Source organism: Macaca thibetana, chromosome 16 (assembly GCF_024542745.1).
Source record: "Macaca thibetana thibetana isolate TM-01 chromosome 16, ASM2454274v1, whole genome shotgun sequence".
Classification (NCBI taxonomy): domain Eukaryota; kingdom Metazoa; phylum Chordata; class Mammalia; order Primates; family Cercopithecidae; genus Macaca; species Macaca thibetana.
The window spans coordinates 50,439,745-50,456,083 of record NC_065593.1 but is presented as its reverse complement, the minus strand read 5'-3'; the positions used below and the strand labels follow the sequence as shown (position 1 = coordinate 50,456,083).

Here is a 16,339-nt window from a genome sequence, read left to right as displayed (position 1 = left end):
TTAGAAGAAAGGAAAATTACAGGCAATATTTCTCATCAACATAGATGGGGGAAAAAATCCATTTGCTAATCCTGTCAACTAATTGAATAAAGCAATTTATGTAAAGGATAATGTAGAGTGACCAAGTCATTCAAGATGATTGATCGTACTGTAGGGTCCCACAGATCACCCCCCACTTCCATCTTTGCCTTGGGAAACAGAGTGCCTTGATCATCCCGTGGCCCAGCCAGCTGTGTGTTCCCCCTGCAGCATGAACCCGAGCCGGGCCTTGAACATTCCCAGGCACTGTTAAAGTTACTTAGGTTGTTGCCCAAAACAGTGAAAATCAACCTTGTTACTGCATGTATATACTAGCCCTGGCCCTGAGCCAAATTTCTTAAAGCCGCATGTAAACTCTTATAACCTGATGCACAAATGTTAAAAGCCACAAGACAACTGCTATAGCAGAAATGCATGCGAAGTGCTCTGGGAGGAGCCCCACCTCCACATGAGGCAGCTGAATGATGTTTCAGCTAAGTCTTGACATGTGAGTTCATCCAGGAAATGAATGGCAGAAGAGAATTTGACAAAGAAAACAGTACCTACAAAGCTTGAAGGATGGCTGGAGCTTAGGGTTTGTGAAAGAGAACATCACGAAGTGAGCCCAGAAAGGTAAATGGGCACTAGGTTAGAGAAGGTCATATTTGCCAAGGTAGAAAGCTTGCACTCCATAAGTGGAGGGCGACGAAAAGCAGGTGTGTATTTTAGGGAAATGATTCTGGCAGCCTAGGTGGATGTTGTAAGTATTATACAAAATAAATAATACAGAGTATTATACAAAATAAACTACAGTGTTTTTGTTTGTTTTTGTTGTTGTTGTTTTCTGTTTTTTTGTTTTTTTTTTTTTTTATCATGGCCTTTCATGACATCTATTTCTTTTTCTGTATTCCCAGTGTTCCTTTCCTCTGATGATGGTGCACTATAGAAATTGTCACGGGTGATTAGCGACTATCTGGGGCTGGTGGCATGGGGGTAAGAAGAATTTATCAACATAGTTGTAGGTAAAGAAAGGCAGATTATTAGAGAAAGTATGAAAATATGTTGCAAGGAAGCAACGGGCAGCATAGCAGAGAAGGGGCTGTCTGCAAGGAGGAAAAGGTGTGCTGGAGATTTTACAGGATGGTGCTTGTGCTGTGTGCTGAAGAGGGTTTGTGCAGTACTGATAACACTAAGGTTGCAGTGAGCTAAGTTGCATTTTTCTATCAGCTGAAAGTCTGGTGATAGCTGAATGCAGAAATACTGTGCAGGAGGGCTATGTGTCCTGGACCATGAATAAGGTGGGTCATAGCTTATCTTCTTTTTTTTTTTTTTTTTTTTTGGTTGTTTTTTGTTTTTTGCTTTCCTCTGGTCCTGCCAGCCTGACTTCTCTTCCCTAAGGAGGACTCCACAGAAATGAATTCTGGGTGATTTCCATATTCTACGATGGAGACTATAGCTATAGATCATTATTATACAACACTACCTAATTAATCAAGAACAAAACAAATAGTCCTACCCTGCAGGACACTAACTAGTAACCAATACTTTACAATTAGAAATTAGTTCCAGACAAAAGGAAATATTTCTTATTTTACCTGCAGTTACATGACTGCACTTTAGCTAACTGGAACCTGTGATGGACAACCAAAACATGGGTTTTCTTCAAAGATACTTTTCTTTTGACTCATTAGGTTACTGTGAAAAGATAATTTTCTTTCAGAGATTTGTAATTTTTCAGAAGTGTTTTTGAATCCTTGAACTCATATTCGTTGCAGAGCAGCGTCAATATACCATGAGACACTCTAAGAACTTTTTGCATAAGTGTTGATGTGTAAAGAGAATCACTAAATTCAAACCTAACTCTGCCCAGGGAGTAATAAATCCTCAGAGACTATTTTAACTCACTTACATATGTTCTTCTGGTTTGGTTTCTATTATCAGCTACCTAGGAAGTAGCCCTCAGGATTAGGGGAAAAAATAAGTTTATTCTGGATCAAAAAATTTTTAACTTTTTCAGATTACTGTGTTTTCTTTTCCTATAATGTTCTCAAAAATTCTACAGGCAATTTTCTCTATGCACCTTTGAAAATGAAATAAACATAACGACTAAAACCAAGCAAAGTGAAACAGATTATGCTTCATAATGGAGCTGAAATCCAAGACAGAATCCAAAAAAGTTACACATCTCAAGTTCCTATCTGTCAGATTTGGCACCAGAGATTTCATCCAGTGGAATCACTGATTTGGAACCTAAATAAAATTTTATTTTGCAAGTTCCAGCATTTTTAATTTTCATGAAATTCAGGCCTTCATAAATAAATAAATAGGAGAAAACAGGCTGTACATCTCAGAAGAAAAGACTCCTGTGGGTTCCTTGTCCCTACTCTGAAGTATAATCATTGAGGAATTCCCAAGGGACTAAAAGGTTATAACTTACAATTTATATTTCACTCTCATTAGAAATACACGTAAAATAGTATAACTTATCTAATAACAAGAAATGAGAAATGGGGAGAAGGCAAGTTTCAGAAAATCAAAGATCATAATTCCAGCTCTAACCAATTTATATTTTAGCCTGCAGAAAAACAAGTTATTCCTATCAGTTACGTAAAGTGACTTTTCCATTTGTACGCAGGTAGACATGTTTGTATACACACACACACACACATTAAGTCCAATATATAGCTCACTCCTCCAGTCTTGTCAGCACATACTCTGAGAACACAAAAAGCATTGAAAGATTGCTAATCACACTGACCATTTTTATGGTGGTGGCACAAACAAATAAATGTCATTTTATGAGCTGTAATACTAATTTTAAAAGGGGACCCAAGCAATCAATGCACAGAATCAAAATCTGTGGACATGTTATTTTCCTGATTTGTAATGAGTTGTATCTATAATTATTGATTGGCCAAATTTTCTCTTTCTTTTCTTATTCTGTCAAAAGGACAATGTTTCCTCTGACAATTTTCTGAAATAAGTGTTTTGTCTGGCACATGGAAATGGTGTAGGTCCTGCTTCGGTAACCTAAAGTTATCCCTCTTTTATGAGGCATAAAACTCTTCCTCAGTAAATAAACAACTCTAATGAGATGTTTGTATGAAAACTGGCACCATCAGTGATAAAGAAAACATCCGGTGCAGTCTGTAAACACCCATTTTGGGGCGTTATAAAACTCTCAGGAGGGAAGGAGAGTTTTGGAGTCAAGGCAACTGAAGTTTTGCAGCCAGCCTCTGTCTTTGCTTCTGGAAGGATGACTTCTGACTGCTCCTCCACACACTGCTCTCCTGAATCCTGTACCACGGCCTCCGGTTGTGCACCTGCCTCAAGCTGTTGCATAGAAACAGCTTGTCTCCCCGGTGCCTGTGCTACATCCCGATGTCAGACTCCAAGCTTCCTATCCAGGTCTCGCGGGCTGACCGGTTGCCTCCTGCCATGCTACTTTACTGGGAGTTGTAACAGTCCCTGCTTGGTGGGGAACTGTGCCTGGTGTGAGGATGGGGTGTTCACTAGCAATGAGAAGGAGACGATGCAGTTCCTGAATGACAGACTTGCCAACTATCTGGAGAAGGTGCGCAGCCTGGAGGAGACCAACGCAGAGCTGGAATCCAGGATCCAAGAACAATGTGAACAGGATATCCCAATGGTGTGCCCGGATTATCAGTGTTACTTCAACACCATTGAAGATCTCCAACAAAAGGTGTGTGTCCTGTTGCCCTAGTGCTCCACCTTCCGGATCTATGACTTGCTTTATCTTTCTACCAGAGGGACGGTTTTACAGAAGGCAACCAAGGGAAAGGGGAATTCCAGGAGTTAATGGTACATAGGGGAGACCACTGGACTGAAAGTCAGAAAACCTCAGCACCAGCGCCAGAACTACCCCTGATAACTGAGTGACTATAATAAAGTAACTCGCCCTTAGGCTTTTCCTTCATCATCTATAGAATGCAGAAAAACTGTATTACATCCAAAATCGCTTTTGTATTTGACACTGAACATTTATATTATCTGAACACAAATCGTCAAATGCCATCTTTTTAACCACCTAGTAATCATTTGCTTGTCTCCTTGATGAATTTCTATTATTATGGGAGAGGATAGAGTCATAATACAAACTACTGATGGAGAAAACGTTAATGGTGTTCAACTGCCTAGGGATGTTGCAAAGTGTCTTATGTTATTAAAAAACTAAACCTTTTTATTTCTCTATTTTGCTTCTAAATTGGCACTGCTTTTTTCTTCATGAAGTGACAAGGTCAATAAGAAAAGCAGGCTGAGGGTGATTTTATACTTTCTTATAAAGACTTTCAAAAGACAACTAATGGCATAGCTGTTGGATAGAAGTTTATTTAGGTTTCTCTCAAAGAATCATTTGTCACATAATGGCTTGCTTCCCAGATCTTATGCACGAAAGCAGAGAATTCTAGACTTGCTGTACAGCTTGACAACTGCAAACTGGCCACTGATGACTTTAAGTCAAAGTAAGTTTAATTTAATTTAATTTAATTTAATTTAATTTAATTTAATTTAATTTACTTATTTTGAGGAGTTTCACTCTTGTCGCCCAGGCTAGAGTGCAATGGCACTATCTCGGCTCACTGCAACCTCTGCTTCCTGGGTTCAAGCGATTCTCCTGCCTCAGCCTCCTGAGTAGCCGGGATTACAGGCAGGCGTGCGCCGCCACCCACACCCAGCTAATTTTTGTATTTTCAGTAGAGATGGGGTTTCACCATGTGGACCAGGCTGGTCTTGAACTCCTGACCTCAGGTGATCCACCTGCCTCGGCCTCCCAAAGTGCTGGGATTACAGGCATGAGCCACCACACCCCGCCTTAATTTTAATTTGAAAATAATTTATGGCTCGCTCTCTCTCTCTTAATCTCTCTCTCTCACACACACACACACTCACAAATATTCTCTATATAATATTTTAAAGTCAAGAATGTTTTAAAAGCTTGAATTTATCATTACTTAGGAATTAAGAGAAATTATGCATGTGGCTTCCTGAAGTCCATGTGTCGATCCTCCACGTATCCCCACACTTTGCACAGCGTTCAGCAAAGTAAGCATTGGATTTCTCTTTTGCCGTGAAAGGTATGAGAGTGAACTGTCCTTTCGCCAGCTATTAGAGGCAGACATCAGTGGCCTGCATGGGATCCTGGATGAGCTGACCCTGTGCAAATCTGATGTGGAGGCCCATGTGGAGTCTCTGAAGGAAGATCTCCTTTGCCTTAAGAAAAACCATGAAGAGGTAAGGAAAGCGGCAACGCCACTGAAGGACTCCGAGAGTAACGTACTTAACACTGACAGATGATCTGTTGATGTTTGTAAATCAAATTTGGGCGGATGTTGCTTAAGCTGGAATAAAACTACTCCAGGAAGGGCCAAGCGCGGTGGCTCATGCCTGTAATCCGAGCACTTTGGGAGGCCGAGGCAGGTAGATCACAAGGTCAGGAGTTCGAGACCAGCCTGGCCAATATGATGAAACCCCATCTCTACTAAAAATACAAAAATTAGCTGGACATGGTGGTGGGTACCTGTAGTCCCAGCTACTCGGGAGGCTGAGGCAGGAGAATAGCTTGAACCCAGGAGGCGGAGGTTGCAGTGAGCCGAGATCTCGCCACTGCACTCCAACCTGGGCAACAGAGCAAGACTCCATCTCAAAAAACAAACAAACAAAAAAGCGGAAAAACTACTCGAGGCATTATTACTATTCAACCTGATCATTCCAGCGTGTCTCTGAATTAACATGTGAAATAGCCCCTAGACAGTGCCAGACAAAGGAACCAAACTCTTCTCCTGCCCTTGCCTTTGTGGAGGAGGTGAGTAACTTCACAAATGGCTTCCTTTGGAGGCTTTATGCCACCCCTAGCTCCAATCCACAGGGTATGAAAATCAGTCTGAGAAACAGACTATGAAGTCCGTTTCAAAAAAGGGATAAGGACTCATACACTATCTGGACCAGTGTTTTTAAATATTCCGCATTTATAAACTTTTAAAAGTCATAAAATATAAAGTGATTAATACAGTGATAAAGCTAGAAAATGAAAAGCTGAATGATGTAACAAAGTACGTTTGCTCTTTGAATATTTGTTGATGACAATCATAGCTAACATTTATTGACACCTTACTATGTGTCATAATTAACTTTTATAAGTTAATTATGTGTAGATTAACTCTTCTAGATCTCACAATAACCTTCTGGAAAAATGTCCGATTATTATGTCCATTTTACAGACGAAGAAATTGAGGCCCTTCTAAGTGGTGAAAAGAGATTCAGCCCAGACAACCTGAATCAAAATCTCACACTTTTACCTACTACTCCACAAAACAGAAGTAGAATGCCATTGGATGTCAAATGGATTTTTCCCCATCATTCTGTGACATCTTTATGCCATCCCACTTTCAGGAAGTCAGCTTGCTTCGTGGACAGCTTGGCGACCGCCTCAGTGTGGAGCTGGACACTGCCCCCACCCTTGACCTCAACAGGGTCCTGGATGAGATGCGCTGTCAGTATGAAACGGTGCTTGCCAACAATCGCAGAGAAGCCGAAGAATGGTTCGCTGTTCAGGTCAGCACCCAGATCGAAAAAATGGCAAGGTTACAAACTTCCGCCTTTTGTGAATTCTCTAATGGTGCCTGTGTTTCAGACAGAAGAGCTGAATCAGCAGCAACTGTCCAGTGCGGAGCAGCTGCAGGGCTGCCAGACGGAGATCTTGGAACTGAAACGCACAGCCAATGCTCTGGAAATTGAGCTCCAAGCACAGCAAAGCCTGGTGCGTGAGGCAAAGGCAGTGTCCGTTATGTCACTGATAAGTCAGGCTCTGAGATGTGAAGCCCTCTTCCATATCCAGGGATCACATTTCCTTGCCTTTCCCAAGTACTGCCGTTTACCCAGTACTAATAGAAGCAGAAGTGACAGGTCCACAGCTTGTGTTGTCCCTCTAAGATGCCTTACCTTCACTCCTGGGCTTGAGTCTGATGCTGCAGCAGCCTCCAGAGACAGGGAGGGAGAAGCAGAGCGAGAGAAACCTCCAGGCCATGGTCACTTACGCATTCCAGCAGGTTTTAATTCTCATTTGATTCAGGCCAGTTTTCCAGGCTTACTGTTATATCTAAAACAAAGAATCATTTTCAAACATTTCATCCTACAGTTTCCCTACAGGATCTACACTTCAACCTGATCCTTCACTGTACCCCACCCCACTCAAGCAACAAGAACACCATACGTCCAAGATGACATGAACCAGTTCTGGTCAAGCACCACTGTGTGCATGTCATTAGATCCTGCGGAGAATACCTAGGAGAACAATAGCTGAGCATTCATCCAGTGAGAGGCACTATGCTCATTTAAGCCTCACAGTAACTTCACGGGATAGATACCTTTATCCCATGACACAGATAAGGAAAACTGAGACTCAGATTAAGTAACCTGCAAAGGATGCAATTCTAAGAGGCAAACTTGGAAGCTGAGTTCAGCCAGTTGAATCCCAGAGCCTCTTCTCTCTCTCTTTTTAAATTTATTTTTATTGATATACAATATTTGTAAATATTTATGGAGTAGATGTGCTATTTTGTAACATGCATAGAATGTGTAATGATCAAGTCAAGATATTTACAGCATCCATCACCTCAAGTATTTATCATTTCTACGTGTTGGGAGCATTTCAAGCCCACTCTTCTAGCTATTTTGAAATGCACAGTGTATTGTTGTTAACTGTAGTCACCCTTCTCTGCTGTCCAACATGAAAACGTATTCCTTCTGTCTAGCTGTATGTTTGCACCCATTAACCAACCTCTCTTCATCCCCTTACCACACACATGCCCTTCCCAGCCTCTGGTATCCAGAGCCTCTTCTCCTAACAGCACTATACTACCCCTCCCTGCCAAGAGCCCAAACTCCATCTTTCCTCTCATATGCTGTTGATAGTCCTTAAGCTTCACAAATAAGTCATGTATTGCTGTAGTCATAGTGGTGGTAGTGATAGCTGACATGTAGAACAGTGGCAGTACGGCTGGCACTGTTCTAAATGCTTTACACATATTAACTCTTAATCTTCACAACCCTCTAATGAGACAAATACTTTGCATATAGAGAATAAAACTGAGACTCACAGAAGCTAAATAATTTGCCAGTGGTCACATAACTAGAAAAGGGTAAGCAAGGATTTGAAAGTAGGCACTCTGGCCCAAGAGACTGCACTTCATGGTCCTTTGGACAATGTTTCCTCCTGCAGACAGAATCTCTGGAATGCACCGTGGCAGAAACCGAGGCCCAGTACAGCTCCCAGCTGGCCCAGATTCAGTGCCTGATCGATAACGTGGAGAACCAGCTGGCCGAGATCCGCTGCGACCTGGAGCGACAGAACCAGGAGTACCAGGTGCTCCTGGACGTGAAGGCCCGGCTGGAGGGCGAGATCAACACGTATCGGGGCCTGCTGGACAGTGAGGACAGCAGGCAAGTTCCACAGTTACTCATGATATCCCCCAGAGTCACAAAGAGGCTGATGTAAAAGAATCCTGTTTCCCCAAGGTCTGGACAAGTTCAAACCTCCCCAATGTGCTCAGGGATCTTCTTAAAAGAGGGCTGAACAGTGGCTGAGGTTAAGCACATGACACTAGAGATATTTTTAAAATATTATAAAGGCAGATTAATTATTAGTGTAACATTTCATACTGGCATCTCCCTTTGTTCCTGTTTTCCACTAAAGGAAAATCAGGAATAGGCCTGAGATAACATTTGCAAAATCAAGAAAAAATATAAAATTCTATTCAACTGCCACTGCTACAGTGAACATGGAGTGGCAATTCTGGGTGCGGAGAAGAAACAGGCTTCAGTCAATGCTATTGTGCAGAGTTTTTTTCAGAACATAATTTGTGGACAAACTTTGACATGGTTTGTCTGAGTTTCCATTTTATCAAGATTCCCTTGCTAAGCTTGGTTTAACATCAATTTTTCCCCAGGCTTTCCTGTAACCCATGTTCGACCACATGCACCTCGAGCAACACTTGTGAGCCATGCTCAGCCTATGTCATCTGCACGGTTGAAAACTGCTGTTTGTGAATGTTAAGGACAGCAGGTAGAGGAATCAAAGCCAGCAGCATCCTAGAAAGGAGATGGGGCTTCAACCAGGGGCATCCAAACAGGAATCACAAATCCAGGGGACGCTCATATCCTGGAATTGCCCTCCAGGTATCCTCAGTCTTTCTGCTTTACTATTTCCTCTCCTTCCGGCTTATTTGTGGTATGCTGGGAGCCCATAAAGCGTTCTTGCTCATCTCCAAATAAAACATGTTTTACTCCTTTCACATGGTAAATATAGCTCTATGGCTGATTAGTGTTGATAGAATATTCATTTTATGGCAAGAGAATCATCTAAACCCATAACCATAGTTTCAACATACAAAAACCCAGGTTGAAAATATTTTTTAACTCCTCAAATACAAACACATTAATGAACCCATGCAAAATGTCATATATCTTAGAAAACAGTTGTGTGTATCTTTCTGAGAAAAAAATTAGGAATAGAATAATAAAATGTATTTTTTGATTATAAAAGTACTAGATTCTCTTTTCTGTAATTTGGCTCATTAAAAGGGAAAAGGTCACTTATGATTTCATCTTGCAAACAGCCATAGTCAATATTTTGGGGTACTTTCTTCTGGTTTTCTTTCTTATGATAGATTTTTCCACACAGCTACAATCATACTAACATATGCACACACTTGTGTAATCTTTCTTTCATTTATGTCATCTAAGCATTTTTAATTCTAATCAAAACATAAGATTGTATTGTAGCCATTGTTTTTTTTGTTTGTTTGTTTTGTTTTTTAATCTGAGACAAAGTCTCCCTGTGTCGCCCAGGCTGGAGTGCAGTCGCGCTATCTCGGCTCACTGCAACCTCCACCTCCCAGGTTCAAGCGGTTCTCCTGCCTCAGCCTCCCGAGTAGCTGGGACTGCAGGTGCATGCCACCACGCCAGGCTAATTTTTTGTATTTTTTTTTTTTTTTTTAGTAGAGACAGGGTTTCACCATGTTAGCCAGGATGGTCTCGATCTCCTGACCTTGTGATCCGCCCACCTCAGCCTCCCAAAGTGCTGGGATTACAGGCATGAGCCACCGCACCCAGCCTGTAGCCATCATTTTAATGGTTGCATAATGTACCATAAGGTGCATTGATCTATTATTGGACATTTAGGTTATAAGAATAATTATTCTCATACATTTAAGAGACAAGGTAGAGAACTTCCAGAATGATTCTATTTCCATATTCCTCCACCTAAAAACCCTGGAAATTACATATCGAATAAACATAAGAAGACTCTGAAAGGTAGAAGAAGAAGCCAAACCACCTAAAGATATTGAGACCCCAGGAGTGACACTGTGGTGGGCTCCCTGGATTAACTCTTTATCTCATGAATCCCAGAGTGGGAGCTGGACAAACCAACAACCAGAAACACCAATAGGTGCAGACAAAACAAACAAACCAGAAGAGCTTGCTCTGCTTAAAGAACCAAAAAAGAGGCAGCCTAGAAAGGCAGAAAACCTTTAGACAACAACCACTCAACTCAGCCAAACACCACCAAAAATATCATTTTGCCCACCCATATCCACACCAGAAAAGGCCAGGGAGGGAGTCCAGTCTTCTATCCTTCGCAGGCTGTAACAAGGCACTCAAACTTCCCCACTGGGGTGGAGTCAGGGAAAGGTAAGTGAGAGATCCAGGACTTTCATTCCTGCTAAGAGACACGGAAGCACCCCCGCCCCACCACCATGGTGTCAATGGAGACCACACGGGAAGCCTGGACTTAACTCTACAGGCTGCAGTGAGGCTCTTCTTTTCTCCTCTGGGGTTTAGTGTCACAGGAGGCCTACTGGACAGTCAGGACTCTCTCCCTCCTCCAGCAGTACCAAGGCCACCCCCCATGCAGTGTCAGCTGCATGGGAGCAATAACAAGATATTCTTGCCCCTCCTGGCCCGGGTGGTATCAGCAGAGGCCAGATAAGGAGTCTAAAATCCTCCCTCCCAGCCGTGATGAGGGGGGCTCTCCCCTTGGGTGTCAATAGGGGCAAAGTGGAGAGAACCTCTATTTCTAATCCCACCTGGTAGGAATGAAGCAGTGTCCCCCTTCCCCTACCAAAACAGTGTCAGAGAAGACCTGCCAGAACAGAAGATTAAATAATATCCTGAATCTCATAACATAATGCCCCAATGTCCAGGTTTCAATCAACAATTACTCTTCATACCAAGGATCATAAAATCTCAACTTACATGAAAAAAGATGATCAACAAATTCCAACATCAAGAGGAAAAAGATGTTAGAATGAACGGACAAGGGTTTTTAACTTTTTATTTTTTATTTTTCTGGGTACATAGATGTATATATTTATGGGGTACATGAGATGATTTGATACAGGCATGCAATGCGTAATAATCACATCATGAAGAATGGGGTGTCCATCCCCTCAAGCATGCATCTTTGGTGTTACAAACATCCAGTTATACTCTTTTACTTATTGACAAGCATTTTTAAACAGTCATCACAAAAATGCTTCAATAAGCAATGCTTCAATAAACTCTTATAACAAATGCAAAAACAGAAAAGTCTCAGTGAAGAAGAAGATGGAAAGACTCCAGTGGAAATTTCAGAACTGAAACATACCATAGAACCAAAATAGAAACCTCAGTGCAGATGGGCTTAACAGCAGAACAGACAGGCCAGACAGGAAAACATCAGGGAATTTGATGATACAATAATAGACATCATCTGACCTGAAAAACAGGAAAAAAAATAGTGTTAAAAAGATAGAGTCGGCCGGGCGCGGTGGCTCACGCCTGTAATCCCAGCACTTTGGGAGCCGAGGTGGGCGGATCACGAGGTCAGGAGATCGAGACCATCCTGGCTAACACGGTGAAACCCCATCTCTACTAAAAAATACAAAAAACTAGCCGGGCGAGGTGGCGGGTGCCTGTAGTCCCAGCTACTCGGGAGGCTGAGGCAGGAGAATGGCGTGAACCCAGTAGGCGGAGCTTGCAGTGAGCTGAGATCCGGCCACTGCACTCCAGCCGGGGAGACAGAGCGAGACTCCGTCTCAAAAAAAAAAAAAAAAAAAAAAAGATAGAGTCTCAGGGAACTTTATGGCTATATCAAACGATCTAACATTCATGTCAACGGAGTTCTGTAAGGGAGGAGAAAAAGTGAGGCCAAAAACATTTGAAGGAATAAACACTGAAAATTTTACAAATATGGCAAAAGACAAAAACCTACAGATTCCAGAAACCAAGCAAACCCCAAAAATTATAAACCCAAAGAAATCTACACCAGGAAATATCATATTCAAACTTTTGAATACTAAAGACAAAACAAATTATGAAAGCAGTGAGAGAGAAATGACACCTTACCAATAGAAGAAAACAATTTAATTGATGGCAGGTCTGTCACCATAAACCATGGAAGCCAATATGAAGTAGGACGACAGTTTTCAAATGCTAAAAGAAAAAAAAAAAAAAAAAAAAACTGTCGGCCAGGCGCAGTGACTGACACCTGTAATCCCAGCACTTTGGGAGGCCAAGGAAGATGGATCAAAAGGTCAAGAGATCGAGACCATCCTGGCCAACATGGTGAAACCCTGTCTCTACCAAAAATACAAAAAATAGCTGGGCATGATGGCGGGCACCTGTAATCCCAGCTACTCGGGAGGCTGAGGCAGGAGAATCGCTTGAACCCAGGAGGCGGAGGTTGCAGTGAGCAGAGATCATGCCTCTGCACTCCAGCCTGGGTGACAGAGCAAGACAGAAAAAAAGGAAGGCAGGAAGGAAGGCAGGCAGGAAGGAAGGAAGGAAGGGAAGGAGGGAGGGAAAGAAGGAGAGGAAAGAAAAAAGAAGGAAGGAAGGAAGGAAGGAAGGAAGGAAGGAAAGAAAGAAAGAAAGAAAGAAAGAAAGAAAGAAAGAAAGAAAGAAAGAAAGAAAGAAAGAAAGAAAGAAAGAAAGAAAGGAGGGAGGGAGGGAGGGAGGGAGGGAGGGAGGGAGAGAGGAGGGAGGGAGAGAGGGAGGGAGGGAGGGAGGGAAAGGAGGGAGGGAAAGAGAAAGAAAGAGAGAAAGAAAGAAAGAAAGAAAGAAAGAAAGAAAGAAAGAAAGAAAGAAAGAAAGAAAGAAAGAAAGAAAAGAAAGAGAGAGAGAGAGAGAGGGAGGGAGGGAGGGAAAGAAAGAAAAAAGAAGAGAAGAAGGAAGGAAGGACGGAAGAAAGAAAAAGGAAAGAAGGGAGGAAGGGAGGGAGGGAGGGAGGGAGGGAGGAAGGAAGAAAGGAAAAGAAAGAACGAATGAATGAACAAAAGAAAGAAGGAAAGAAAGAAAGAAAAGAAGAGAGGAAGGAAGGAAGGGAGGGAGGGAGGAGGAAAGAAAGAAAGAAAAGAAGAGAGGAAGGAAGGAAGGGAGAGAGGGAGGAGGAAAGAAAGAAAGAAAGAAAAGAGAAAGAAAGAAAGAAAGAAAGAAAGAAAGAAAGAAAGAAAGAAAGAAAGAAAGAAAGAAAGAAAGAAAGAAAGAAAGGAAGGAGGGAGGGAGGGAGGAAAGAAGGAAGGGAGGAAGGAAGGAAGGAAGGAAGGAAGGAAGGAAGGAAGGAAGGAAGGAAGGAAGGAAGGGAGAAAGAAACTGTCAACCCAAATTTATATACCCTTGGAAAATATCATTCAGAAGATCAAAGAGAAATCAAGACATTCTCAGACGAAAGAAACTTAAAAGATGTCACCAGCAAACCAACCTAAAATGATGACTAAAGAAAGTTCTCTAAACACAAACGAAACTATAAAATAAGGAAATGTGGAAGATCAGACAGGAAAAAATATAATAAAAATTAATATACGATTAATTTAAATAAATTTCTTTCTCTTCCTGAGTTTTCTAAATTATGTTTCGTGGTTGAGGCAAGAAGTATAACACTGTCTGATGTGGTTCTCAATATATGTGTAGAAAATATTTAAGACAATTATATCAAAATGGAGGCGAGTAATGGAATATAAACAAAGGCAAGTTTTCCACACTTCACTTAAACTGATAAAACGTTAACACTAGTAGACTATGGTAAGTTATGCATACAGCATGAAACACCTAGAGCAACTATTTTAAAAGCTATGCCAATAGGTGTACTCAAAAACATAACAGATAAATCAAAATGGAACTCTAAAGCATATTCAAGTAACCCACAGAAAGGCAGGAAAAAGAATACAGAGAAAGAAACAAAAAACAGAAGGAACAAACAAAATACAGTAAATAAAATACGGCTAAATATCGAAAATTACAGCAAATGGGAAGAGTCTAAAGACATCAAAAAACAGACAGATCTTGGCAAAGTGGATAAAAAAGCATGACCCAACTATATGATACATTCTGCAAAAAGCTCACTTCACATATAACGATACAGGTAGGTCGAAAGTAAAAGGATGGAAGAGATGCACAATTGTTCATAGCAGTTTTGTTTATAATAGCCAAAAAATAGAGATCACAGAAATGTCCTAAAGATCTCAAGGCCAGCATGCCAAGTGAAAATGGGCAATTCAAAGGGCCATATATTTGATAATTCTATGTATATAACGTTCTTGAAATGACACAATTATAGAAATGGAGAACAAATTAGGCATAGGACAAAGGAAAGCTCTGTGGTGATTGAATAGTTCCATAGTTTGATTGCACCACCCATGTGAAGAAAATATATATATGGCCAGGTGCGGTGGCTCGCACCTCTGACCCCAGCACTTTGGGAGGTTGAGGCAGGCGGATCATGAGGTCAGGAGTTCGAGACCAGCCTGGCCCACATGGTGAAACCCCCGTCTCTACTAAAAATACAAAAATTAGCCAGGCATAGTGGTGTACTCAGCTACTCAGGAGGCTGAGGCAGGAGAATCGCTTGAACCCAGGAGGCAGAGCTTGCAGTGAGCCAAGATCGCACCACTGCACTCCAGCCTGGGCAACAGAGCGAGAATTCGTCTCAAATAAAAAAAAAAAAAGAAGAAGAAGAAGACGCACACATGATTCAGGAATCTAATATTTACAATATTGAATTTAATATTTTAAATATTTAATCTATGTAAATTTAATATTTACAATTCATGGATTCCTCACTGGCTCTACAGAGGCAGATGAGGCCTTCTTATCCCTCAGCTACCAGTCTCAGGCTGGCCCCAGTGCCCATTCTTCCTATATTGTGCACAATCCCTTTCTCAGAAAGACAGGGCACAAAGCTGTCAAGAGAACTTTCTATCACTTCCAGATTCGATCTTCCAGGACAGTGTGGACTTCAATTTTGACAGCTGAGATTCTCCAAAATGACACTCACAAAAAGAAAAGAAGAGAAGAGAAGAGAAGAGAAGAGAAGAGAAGAGAAGAGAAGAGAAGAGAAGAGAAGAGAGAAGAGAAGAGAAGAGAGGAGAAAAGAGAGAAGCATTTCTAGAACAGCTGCCTTGTCAGTTCCTGGGGCAGGGAAGAGACAGCCCAAAGATTTTGAACCAGAAAACAAAGTCTTGGTAAAACCCTGCCTAATTGCAAAGGGGCAAGAGAGGTTAAGCCTCCCATGTGCCCAAAAGGAGAGGAGAACCAGATATGCGTAAGCCCTAGAGTCTCTTCCAGAACAGCCTTGAAACACACAGATGAGGAAAGGTAGAGGGAACTCCAACAACAAATGTGCAGTGGAGGGACAGAGCAGGAAGAGCTTGGGGGATGGCAAAGGATGCAGTTGGGCTAGAATGTATAGAGTGGGTCGGGGGTCCTGGCATATGAGGTAAAGTCAGCTGGGTCAAGATTGTTGAGGGTCTTGGCTGCCAGGCAAACAAGAATTTGAGCCTTGCTCTGTCCATAGGAAGGATGAACATTTCTGCACCGGCAGTGGAGCTGTATGAAGGTAGATAAAGAAGATCTCCGAGGTGGAGTATGCAGTAAAGTAATTTACAGGCTAGCCAGATTGACAAAAGTTAACAAATGACTTGGTGGTAGAAAAATAAAGATTGACAAATACCCACTATTCTGTCAAAAGGTTTGATAATGAAAAGAAGGCAGAAGCCACCTTCATGGAAGGAGTGCCTCATGGCTATGGGTCAGACATACTGTAGGATCAGTTAACAGCCGTGCTTATAGGGCAAGAAAAAATCATCCAGTAGTAAAGAAGACATGAAAGAGGCAAGAAAAGGGGGAGCATAATGGAAGAAATGTGGTCCTGAAGAAATCAAAAGGGAATCAGCCATGGAAGGAAGGAACAACTCTGCATGTGAGACACAAGAAGAACAGAATAAAAATTATTAGAAAGGTGTGGAAGCAGAAAAAAGGTCTAAGA

General features: G+C 41.8%; 2 protein-coding genes and 1 long non-coding RNA gene across 5 annotated transcripts in view; 2 read left to right on the top strand and 1 right to left on the bottom strand.

Annotated features, from left to right (window-relative positions):
* LOC126938621 (eukaryotic translation initiation factor 1) overlaps positions 1-16,339 on the bottom strand; it is a 1,120,764-nt gene that overhangs the window by 625,622 nt on the left and 478,803 nt on the right. The window lies entirely within an intron of this gene.
* Positions 1-16,339, top strand: part of LOC126938649 (uncharacterized) — a 165,991-nt gene that overhangs the window by 123,140 nt on the left and 26,512 nt on the right. The gene's annotated exons all lie outside the window — the stretch shown is intronic.
* Positions 438-9,306, top strand: KRT40 (keratin 40). 3 transcript variants are annotated; one of them, XM_050762769.1, is made up of 9 exons: positions 438-526; positions 1,246-1,316; positions 3,274-3,721; positions 4,420-4,502; positions 5,115-5,271; positions 6,430-6,591; positions 6,671-6,796; positions 8,258-8,478; positions 8,985-9,306. In XM_050762769.1, the coding sequence occupies exons 3-9, from the start codon at positions 3,275-3,277 to the stop codon at positions 9,082-9,084; spliced, it is 1,296 nt and encodes a 431-aa protein (XP_050618726.1). In that variant the 5' UTR covers positions 438-526; positions 1,246-1,316; position 3,274; the 3' UTR covers positions 9,085-9,306. The 3 variants fall into 3 exon arrangements, with proteins under 3 accessions (XP_050618726.1, XP_050618727.1, XP_050618728.1); XM_050762770.1 differs by lacking the exon at positions 438-526 and adding an exon at positions 551-651; XM_050762771.1 differs by lacking the exons at positions 438-526; positions 1,246-1,316 and having other exon boundaries at positions 3,222-3,721.